At 44.7% G+C, this 11,639-nt stretch overlaps 1 protein-coding gene across 1 annotated transcript; it reads right to left on the reverse strand.

Annotated features, from left to right (window-relative positions):
• Positions 1-4,403: 4,403 nt before the first annotated feature.
• Positions 4,404-10,208, reverse strand: LOC114042301 (sialic acid-binding Ig-like lectin 14). The gene is made up of 5 exons (XM_027860983.1): positions 9,783-10,208; positions 8,958-9,169; positions 6,685-7,003; positions 6,077-6,188; positions 4,404-5,844 (listed from the first exon to the last, which is right to left on the reverse strand). The coding sequence occupies exons 1-5, from the start codon at positions 10,087-10,089 to the stop codon at positions 5,802-5,804; spliced, it is 993 nt and encodes a 330-aa protein (XP_027716784.1). The 5' UTR covers positions 10,090-10,208; the 3' UTR covers positions 4,404-5,801.
• Positions 10,209-11,639: the final 1,431 nt, after the last annotated feature.

Here is an 11,639-nt window from a genome sequence, read left to right on the forward strand (position 1 = left end):
AGAGAGAGAGAGAGAGAGAGAGAGAGAGAGAGAGAGAGAGAGAGAGAACAAGAAAGCCAGAGAGAGAGAGAGAGAATGAATGAATGAGAGAGAAATGGACAGACAGACAGAGACAAACAGAGACAGATTTCATGTGCTAATAATTGTACAGTATACATGGAAAGAAACCTCCAAGGGAAGGTGCTAGCCATGGAAGGATGGAAGTAAGAATCAGGGCAAGAAAGACCTCTTACAGCAGAAGGTGGGATTAGAGATGTTTGAGGGAAGCCAGTGAATCTAGCAGGCAGAAATGAAGAGGGAGAACACAACATTCTAGGCATGAGGGACAGCCCATGACCCAGGATTTGAGAGATGGAATGTCATGTACAAGGAAGAGCAAGACACTCGTGGTGGCTGGATCATGGAGTAGAAGGAGGGGAGAATGCTGGAAAGGAAGGAAGGGGCCAGGCTGGGAAAGGCTTTCAGCACCAAACAAAACATTTTTTATTTGATCCTGGAGCTAATAGAAAGGCCCTAGAGTTGGATAAGTTGGAGGATGACATGGTCAGATTTTGCTTTAGGAAAATCCCATTGGAAGTTGGCTAGAGGATGGATTGGAGTGGGGAAGCACTGGTGGTATTGCGAGTCATTAGAAGACTATTAAAATAGCCAAAGTCAGTAGTGATGAGAGCCTGGACCAAGGTGGTGGCTGCAGAAGTGGACAGCAGGAGATGTGTGTAGGAAGGGCTGTGGGAAGCTAAGTGATACAGTGGAGACAGTCCTGCCTTTGGCATCATGCAGGCCTGAGTTAAAATCCCACCTCAAGTGCTATGTGACCTTGGACAAGTCATTTAACCATTGTTTGCTTAGATATTCTCATCTGTAAAATAGGGATGGTAATAGTACCTACCTCCAATGGTTACTGTGAGGACCGCATAAGATAGTATTGGTAAAGCACTGTGCTATATAAATTAGCTATCATTATTATTATATTGTTGTAAAATGACAATACTCAGCAACTAATCAGAAATGTGGAGTGAATGTTGAAGATGGCACTAAAGTTGAGAGCCTGGTTGAGTGGGAGGAGGGTGGTGCCCTTAACCATCCAACGTGCCAAAGGAAAAGATGTTGCTGTTGTTGTTTTAAAGACTAGGTCTCCCCATCTTGTCCAGGCTGCCAGGACAGGGGCTACTCATGGTCCCACTTCTGGTTGGTATGGGAGCTTTGAGCTATTCCTTTTTTGACTTGGTCCAGTTCACCTCTCCATACACCACCTGGTGGCTCCCACTTCCATATTGATGATCCTAGCTTGGCACTGATTTGGATAACCCATCACTATTCAAAATTCCCAAGTTCAAGAGATTCACAAGCCTCAGCCTCCTGGTAAGTTGGGATTACAGGCATGTATGAAAATTATTTGTTTGTTGTTTAGTCATTTTTTAGTTGTGTCTGATTCTTTGTGACCCTATTTAGGGTTTTCTTGGCAAAGATATTAGAGTGGTTTGCCATTTCCTTCTCCAGGTCATTTTAAAGATGAGGAACTGAGGCAAACAGGGTGAAGTGACTTGCCCAGGGTCATACATAGTAAGTATCTGAGGCTGATTTGAACTCAGGAAGAGGAGTCTTCTTGACTCTAGGCCAGGCACTCAATCCATTGCACCATCCAGCTGCCCCATGTATGACAATGCTTGGCAATAATGGGGAAGATTGGAAGAAGGTTGGATTGGGGAGAAGATAATGAGTTTCTGACTATGATTAGTTATATTTCTCTTTGGCAGTTTGGTTCCCCTCCTTCATCACTAGGGCTCATCATATTGATTCTAGATGTAGTTTGGACCACCGATAAGTTTAACAGATTGCAGCTCATAATTCCCCTAGCTCCAGGCATTCACCAGCCTTAGACTTCCCCAGTAAGAAGTATTAGAGGTATGCAGCACCATGCCACGGCAAACCACTCCAGTATCTTTGTCAAGAAAATCCCAAATGGCATCATGATGAGTCAGACATGACTGAAATGACTCAACGAAAACAAGCATCATACCAGGCTGAAGAATTGTTTACATATTAATGGGGGATAAGAAATAAATCTATTCTCAGAACTCTTACTGTATTTGAGGGTGGTAGAGAAAAGTTAAAATGATGGGGTGTGTGGGTGGTTTTGTTCTGCTTCAGTAGTCTTAGGGGAAGGCACAAATGGGAGGGGTAGGGGATTCTACTGGGGAAAAAAGGAGGAAGAAGGGGAGGCAAATCACTATTTCATAATAGAGGAGTGTAAGATGAAGCTATATAGGCATGAAAGAAGGGGTGGGGAAGAAAGGGCATCCCTATGAACCTGAAATTTAATCTGATTGAATAAAGAAAGATTGAACTCACTTACCCAGAGATTTTAGTCTAGAAATAAAACTCAAAAGGGAAAAAGGAGGGGGCAAGAGCAAATGAGATATAGAGGTGAGGTTTAAGAAAGAGGACAAGACATGTAAAGAAAAAGTGAAAGCAAAAGCAATCTTGAATATTGGAGAGAGGAACATGAGGGGAGGACTAAAAGGACAGTAAGAGAGAGTAAAAACCTGGTACCAGGGGAAGGGGAAGGGTGAGAGAAGAGCTGAAACAGAGTCTGTTATTTATAAGATACAAGTGTCAGACAAATTCTTTCCCTTCTACACAGCCATCTTCTTATTTGTAAAGAGGGAAGGGAGGGGGAAAAAAAACAGTACGAGGACAGACTAGAGGTAAATAAGTGAATAACATTCATGACTCAGAATGTGAATGGGATGAACTCACCCATAAAAAAAAAATATGCTGTCTGTAGACATATACAGTTAAAATTAGAAGACTGAAGCAAAATCTACTATGCTCAAACTCAAAAAAGCAGGAGGAGAAGGAAGGTAAATCACCCAATGGAAAGAGTGCTAGCCCTGGAGTCAGGAGGCCCTGATTTCAAATCCAGCCTCAGACACTCACTAGAGGTGTACCCTGGGCAAGTCACTTAATCCTGATTGCCTCCCCTTCCCCTAAAAAAAGGCAGGCATAGCAATCATACTTTCACGTAGGGCTACAGTAAATATAGAAAAAACAAAAAAGAGACAAGCAGGGGAATCTATTATATTTAAAGGTATTATAATTAATGAATTGATCAATAGCAATATTTTATATATGTACCCAATATCATAGCATCTAAATACATAAAAAATATTGAATGTAATTGGAAAGAAAAATAGGAAAACTATAATATCAGGGGAACTTTGTGGACCCTTTGAGACTTAGGCAAATCTAACCAAAAGATAAATAAGAAAGAAGAGAACATCAGAAAAAAATAGAGATAAAGAATATCTGATGATTACTGAATGGGAGTGGAAAGGAATTTACTGACTACTCAACTGTGAATTCCATGTTTACAAAAATTGACCAAGTATTGAGGAATAAAGCTTCACACAGTGCAGAAAAGCAGACATACTAAACAGGTTTGATCATAAAACAATAAAAATATATTCAATAAAGGACTCTTAAATAATTGTAAAAAGCAATTGGAGGCTAAATAATATAATTCCATAGAATTCATGAGTCAAAGAACAAATTTTCAAAATAATTCCAAATGATCTTCCTATCTTACCTCCCACCACCAGAAATCAGATATGTAGTGAATTCACTCTCACTTTCTCAGAACCATGTAGTCTACATCTGTACTTCCAGGATTTTAGAGGACCCTGAGGGATTGGGTTTTGCCTTCTCTTTACTGTCATTGGCTTGAGACTCACTAGCAATGTTCCCCCACTGTTAGGTGTCAGTAACTAGTTCCCCTGGTCTATTTAATGACTTAACATCAATTGGGTTTTGCTGAAGGATATTTACAGGGAAGATATATCAAGACCAAAGTACAAATATCTCCCCAAATACCTCTGGAGCACATTCTTCCCTCCATCACCTCCATGTCTTCTGCAGAATAGTATCGTTCTTAGTGCAGTTTCTACCTAACATTGATTCCATTGAGTTCATGTCCAAATGTGACATAGGAGCCCTCATTTCAGCTACTCTTGGGCAGGATCCAAGAAAACTAATTCCTGAAAATCACTCTTTGTCCTGGGAACATTGATGCTGTACTAATTTAAAAAATCAGACCTCTGGAATGTCAGGATATTGAGACACCCTCCTGACTTTTCAAAACTCACAACATTGGAGGTAAGAATTCCTTTAACTAGAATGTAACATATCACATACAGAGGCCAAGGACAGAGGTCCATCACACAGGATTGCATGGCTTCAGATGACACACTACTGTACAGTCCAACCAAGAATAGATGAGCTGAAGGGATTAGCTCAAAACTGACAGATCTTTTCAAATGCCTCTGTAGACCAGTCCCATCAAACTCAAATAGAAGCAGATCTCTGTGGGTCACATATTAACTTAGAAAACCCAAAGATTAACATCATATATATTGCATTGTATTTTTTTTAATTTTTAAAAAATTTCCTAATTATATTTTAATCTGGTGATCCCATTCTTAAACTTTGCCAGCTTCAAGTTTGACACTTCTGCTGTAGATCATTAAAGAGTCCACAATTCACCAAGTAGTTAGGTGACTAGAACCAGTTACAGAATGTCTCTGCATGCTCCAATGTCTTTCTAAGCCATGTCTTTCTTATGTTATCATGTCTTTCCCAGAAGCAGTCTTCTCAGTATCTCTATGTGAGAGGCAACATCATTACAGGGAAGGAAAAATGGAATGCATGTGCTCCTCAGAGAGAGAAGGATATTGTCACAGAACCAGTTTGATTTTCCCCATCTCCATCTCCCCTTGATATTGATCAAAATGTCCCATCGACCAATGACTTTGAAAATTCATGGTTATGCTCATGCAATATGACAGTTTATGTATGACTAAAGTATAAGGAATTGATGAAGAGGACAGGATGTTGCAGCCAGCAGGAAGAGGATGAATCGCGTCTTAGTTCTCTAACTGTAAATGTATTGTGTTCCCTGGGAACCCAATTCCAGGGTAAAAGTGCAGGTTCTCTATCTAGTAAATGTCCCATGTCTGTGACTAGAAGAAGGCATTTGAAATCTTCCTCATCCATCTCCAGGTGTGTGGGTATGATTGACTGGCCACCCACCAAATCAGAGTCTCACCTGCCTCTTTGACAAGCCCTGAACTTCACAATAGACTTTCATTGGCTTTCTAAGTGGTTGGGTTTCTTAACCTCCATTTGCTCTAGAGTACTACTCTTTGCCTTGACAACTTCAAATTAATGTGGAGGTTGTTTTCAGTCCTGACTCCTTTCTTGGGCTTCTCAGTGGTCATGGTGACGCCTAGGGTCTCCTCAGTCACTGATTTATGAAAGAGGCAATGGAATTGTCTACACCAAGGGAAAGGGAGGATCATCATCATCATTAGCAGCAGCAGCAGCAGCAGCAGCAGCAGCAGAGCTGCATCAGGATTCTCTTACTTCCTGGTCTATGATTCCTTTCCAGCTTTGAGTAACTTGCACATTTGAAAAAAAATGCCATTTATTCTTTTTTCTAAGCCATTGGAAGATGGCATCTGGGCTTGGGCTAGAGGATGTGGAAGGGGACAGGAGGGCAGCATTATCTGCTGAAAGCTGGCAGAAAAAATGAAGCCCATATCTGACTTGAGTTAGACAAGGAAATGAGATGAAGAGTTATTTAGAAGATTTGTTGGATATAGGTTGGTTGCTAAGGGCTTTTTAATGTCATAAAGGTTAGACCTCTGGTCATGTACTATTGACCCATCTCAATGGATCTCCAGTTAGAGTGTTTTCCTAACCTGACCTCTCCCTGGCATCCATGCTCAAGTTTGTGACTTTCTCTAGTGCGGGTCAGCACCATTTTCTCTGTCCAGTGTGCAAGGCCTAAAGGAAAGAGTAGTTCAGTATAGGGCTCTCAGACTTCTTTCCCAGGCGTTCCTCTTGCTCCCCACCCAACCCCCCAACCTTGTGATGGAAATATAGACCCATTCTCAGAGGGGGAGAATGGCCATTGTTATGCCCCTTGTTCTAGTAAATTAAAAAAAAAAACAAGAAGGGTCAAGGCACCAGAGGCCAGGATTGCGGGGTCCCATGGTAGAGAGATAGATATACTCACTGGGTGTAATAGAGCCAGGTGAGGCCATAAGTGAGAAGAATACCTATTCCCATAAGGATTCCTCGGAGCAGGGTGGGGATTAATGGCCAAGAGCTATTATTCTGCATTGGGGCTGAGGAGGGGAAAGAAAGTGAGGGAGAGGGGAGAGAGAAAGAGAGAAAGAGAGAGAGAGAGATGGAGAAAGTGAGAAACAGAGAAAGAGAGAAACAGAGAGAGACACACAGAGAGAGAGGGAGGGAGAGAAACAGAGACAGAGAGAGAGAGACAGACACAGACACAGAGAGAGAGAAGAAGAGAGAGAGAAGGAGGGAGGGAGAGAGAGAGAGAGAGAGAGAGAGAGAGAGAGAGATGGAGAAAGTCAGAGACAGAGAAAGAGAGAGACAGAGACAGACTCAGAGAGAGAGAGGGAGGGAGAGAGACAGAGACAGAGAGAGACACAGAGAGAGAGAAGGGAGAGAGAGAAAGAGAGCGAGAGAGATGGAGAGAGGGAGGGAGGGAGGGAGAGAGAGAGAGAGAGAGAGAGTTCTGGTTAACATTTGTCAACTCCATCTCTCCAACCTCACCCCTCCTGGATGCAGATGTCTTACCACCATCTCCCTCCTACTCACCCTGTACATAGAGGCTCAGGGAGGCATGTTGTGTCCCGAAAGGGTGCTGAACTTGGCAGGAGTATTCCTCACTGTCCCTTACTCTCAGACTGGGCAGCTTCAGAGGCAGAGTCTGATAGTCTGAGGCTGGAGAGCTGTTCATAATTCGACCTTCCCAAGTCCAACTGAACATGGCAGATAAGTTGCTATCAACAGTGCATATTAGAAGGAGGGTCTCTCTCTCTCCGGGAGAAACAGGTAAGAGCCAGTTCCTGGGATCACTACTGAAAAGGTCATCAACTTTAGGACTGAGAGACCGAGGTCTGGAGAGAAGGCTTGTCTAAGGTCACACAGAAGAAATTAATATAAGGCAATGGGACTTAGTTGCAAAGAAAATTGTCCAGATCTAGTCCCACCTAGATTTCCCCTTTTTCTGATTTAGATTCCACTGACCCCCAGAGCTGTGGTGGTGAACTAATGCCTTCTCTCCCCCTCTTTCCCTCTGCCAATAATTCATATTCAACCCAGCCCTAGCAGATGCCATCCACTTTACCCACAGACACTGGTCGGGTTTTTGCAAAAGCCTTCCTTAGCAATTAAGGGAAAGATGGTGTGAGATGTATCAAGATTCCAGGGCACAGAATTATCCAGGGCCAGCCAGAGTCCTGAGACTTGGTCTCAACATGGTGGTGGTGTGGTCACAGATCCTGACCAAGCTTCCTGGATTAACCAGCTCTGATGCTACAAAATTGAGCCCCAGGTTGGCTCCTCTAACAGGGAAAACCTTGACCAGGGTTAACCCTTTTTTAACCTTGGGCAGTTTGATGGTGAAACTGATGGAGCTCTTCTCAGAATCATGTTTTTAAATAATTGAAAGAATTGCTGGGGCAGCTAGGTTGCACAGTGGTTAGAGCTCCAGCCTTGGAGTCAGGAGGACCTGAGTTCAAATTCGACCTCAGACACATGACACTTACTAGCTGTGTGACCCTGGGCAAGTCACTTAACCTCAATTGCCTCACCAAAAAAAAAAAAAAAAAGAAGAGGTAGAGAGAATTGATAAATTCCAATTAGTGGTTAACGAAAATAAGAATGCAAGTTCTTCTCATCCGATACACAAACCATCTGAAATCTACTTATAGATGCCTTGGGGTCAATAGACCCCAGGTTAAGAACCCATGATGGCAATTTGGAGTATTAGAGCACAACCCTTGGTTTCTAGAGTACTAAGCTCTGACATCTCATCTGTGCCTGCTATTGTGGAATTTCAAGTCAATGAACATTTAACACATCCTCTCAACCTAAGTCTTTGCCCCCTACTAGGGGCCAGGTCTGGACAAAGTTGGACAAAGACAAGATGAGAAACAGTCCTCCATCCTCAGGGACTATCCTGTGGAATGTGCCATGCATGCAGCAAAATAAATAACAGCTCGTCTGAGAAGAGGAGCATGGCAAGAGGTAATCAAGGAAGGCTTCTTGCAGGAGGCAGCACCTGAGCTGAGCCCTTACCCCCACCAACCCCTCCCCCCACGCCACCCCCCCACCCCCGAGACAAAAGGAAGATTCTAAAATATTTTGGGCCCCGGACTTGATTTCAGAAGACTAAGGTTAAAACTGAGATTTTGCTACTTAACATGCACAAGACCTTGGGCAAGTCCTTAAACTCTGAGCCTCAGTTTCCTCATCTGTAAAACAGGATGAATAATTCTTGTGCTCAGTCATTCACACTGGGGTGAGGAGAGACACTTGAAAACCTTAAAGTGCTAAATAAATGAAATGAGGATGATGCTAATGATGATGGTGACTAGTACTGCTATTCTATGGTGAGGGGCATTTATTCGTAAGCAGAACCAGCCCCTGGAAAGAGGAATCCTGTCTCCCTTGTCCCCTAGTTCCATGGGCCACTAAAGAGCCCTGCCCACAGATCCCTGATAATACCTGTCTTGTTTCCCCATACAACCTGGATGGTCAAGTTCTTCGGTGTCTCTAAAATGGAAAGTTGTAGGTGACTATTTGGTGGAACGGGATGCTTTTTCTTCAGCATTGGAATGAGATAGGGACCTTCATCCCCAGAAACAAGGGCAGAAAATGAAAAAACTCCCCAGCATATCCCCCCTCTCAGGGCCCCAGATGTCTTGGCCATCGCATGACATCCTATGTCTCCAGTCCTGGACCATCTCCTCTCCAGTTCACTCTCTTCTGGGTCTCCTGCCTTCAGCACTCACAGGACAGGTTAAGTTGGATGGTCCTCTCTGTGCTCACATTGCCTCTAGGGAAAGTTGCTCGACAAGTCAGGCTGGAGCGTGCTCCCGGGGCATTGGAGTCAGAGAGATCTCCGATGAAGAGGTTGCCTCGTGGTCAGGATCCTGGGAGGAAAGGGCTGCCCCTCTCCAGGAGAAGATGGGTGGTATCGCCTCCATACAGACCCCAGGAAATGTGCAGTTCAGGGTCACACGATGCCCAGCCTCCAGGGTTTGGGGAACATAGATGTCTGGCTTCTGTGTCCGAGCTGGGGGAAGAAAAGGAAAGTGGTGAGCTAGACTCCAGGTTAAGTACATGCGCAGTGCAACCCCCAGTGATGGCCTGGGGGTCATTCATTGTATGTAACCAGCGTGCTTTTCCCCAACGTGGTCCCATTTGATTCCCAACACTATCCCTCCTTCCAGGGACATCCTCTGCCTCACCCTGTTCCCTAAGGCACTCATTCCTAGGGTTATAGAAGCATAAGAGAATGTTCCTTATTACTCACCTAGTCTATCGTCACACTTTCCTAAGTACCTTCTTCCCCCCCTCCCCCACTTCATGAAAAGTAATGTCAGCAAAGGTAGTAGGTAGGAGAAGCGGGATTCAAACCGAGGATCTAACTTCAGAGCCATCCGTCGGGCTACCCAGCTGCCCCCTCACCTCTGCCTTGGATCCTGTTTGCTCGCAGAGAGGTCTCTAGATGGCGCGTCCAGACTCAACCCTTAGCCCCTGGACAACATTTGCAAAGAAGCTCTCTCTGCGAGCTTACCCACGCACCCTCCTGTCATAGGTTGCCTCTGAGACTCAGTACATGAGAGGCTTTCCCAGGGCTGCCCCGGTTCCACCCAGTGCTCCCTTCCCTGGAAGGAGTTTCCTACCTGTCACATTCACATAAACTTTAAAATCCAAATAACTGTGTTCCTGTGACTTTCCAATGACCACCTCTAGGAAGTACCTCCCGCTGTCTGCTTTCTGGACTTCAGTGATGCTCAGGGAGCAATCCCGTCTCGTTGGAAACAAGCGGAGGTGGAGTCGCCCTCGTGTCTCCGCTTGTACGTCCCGATCTCTGCCGTTCGTGGCCACAGGCTTATCTCTGGCAGTGTCTGCCCCTTCTCGGAACCAGCTAGCAGTGAGGGACAGAAAATAGGAGAAAAGAAGGATCTTGCAAGGGATCGTGACACACATTCCCTCCCTCACCGTCACCGAGCTGGGCACCTGCAGCTCACTCGGTATCTGGGACAGGAAGCCACTCACTCCTCCAAAAGAGGACCAGCAGTAGCAAAAGCTGCGATCTCATCTAGGGCCTCGGTCAGGGGTCACGTTACTTTCCAGGCCCCAGGGCTTCCTTTTTGCAGCACTTCTGCAGTCCACTCCACCCCTACCCTAGTTCAGTCCAAAGGAGAAGTTGAAAGACGAAGCTGGTGTGGGAAAGGTAGAAAAGGATACAAGAAGGGACAGCTGGTGGTGCAGTGGAGAGAATACTGGCCCTGGAGTCAGGAGGGCTTAATAGCTGTGTGACCCTGGGCGAGTCACTTAACCCTGATTGCCTCCCCCACCCAAACAAAAATCCAAAGAAGATGGGTTCTACATCTCGGGCTGACTCAGAGCCCTATTAGCTCTAAGAGGACAGACTTTCTGCACAGGCTGTATTCCTGGGTGTTTGCAGAGGGAGCTGTGGGTCTCTCCTGCTGCTCTGGGATCAGCTAACCCACTTCTCTGGCCTCAGGATTTTTGCAGCTTTGTGGAGGATGGTTCGGAGAATGCTTTCAGAAATGCTAAATGGCTGTGGTTCAAGGAACAAACAATACACTTCCCAAAGAATCAAACAATAATAATGGAGCACATGTTATAGTGGGCATAAAAAGCCTGTGGCATATTACCAGTAGGGACCTGCTTGTTTAAAAAACAGTGGTAAAAATATGATATTGATGTGTTTTGAGAGGCTCGGGGACCCCCACCCCCCGACCAAAGTACAGTTCAGGGGCATCTGGAATGAATTCATGGACTCAAGCATACTTCAAGTCAAGTTGGCAAGAGTTTATTATAATGCTAATATGGTGGGCAGAGCTCCTTAGAGAACTTGCTGTGGTGGGCAGAGCTACTTGAAGGATTCTGCAACCGAACAGGAACAATGCTAAAGCTTATACAGGAAAAGTAGTGCATTATGTGCCAAGTATGCTAATTAGGTGATGACATACAACCTTGGTCACAGGCGTCATTTACTACTGGAAATGGGGTTGAGGGGGAAGGTTCCTAAGGGGTGTAGGGCTGTATTTTTGGTCTGTTATGTCTGTAACAAGATAGCTTCAGGAGCTGATGTCTATAACTTGACCTCTGGATCGTATATGATAACTGTGGAAATCAGTACATGATAATTTTATTGATACAAGATGGTACAAGGGAAATTCTACAGCAGTCAACTTGTTCTTGTAACAGGGAGAGATAGTGAGATAGTTTACCTCACTGGGCCCACTCATGAGTTATTGCCAAAGATAGGTCTTTGGGCTGGGGAGAAAACTGTCAGGGATCATTTTTTGAGGTTAGGGAGAAATATGATCTTGTAAGGGGGGTCTGAGTACAAGCACCAAGCACCCCACCAATATTATTTAGGAAATATGGGCTGGGAAAGCGAAGAGGGCTGGGTGTGTGGCAGGAGCCCAGCATTGTAAGACTCCTGTGCATTTTTAAACCTAAGGAAAGCTGCCAACACATTTGATGCATTCTACAGGAAAATA

This window comes from Vombatus ursinus, unplaced genomic scaffold (genome assembly GCF_900497805.2).
Source record: "Vombatus ursinus unplaced genomic scaffold, bare-nosed wombat genome assembly UNPS02014344.1, whole genome shotgun sequence".
Taxonomy (NCBI): Eukaryota; Metazoa; Chordata; class Mammalia; order Diprotodontia; family Vombatidae; genus Vombatus; species Vombatus ursinus.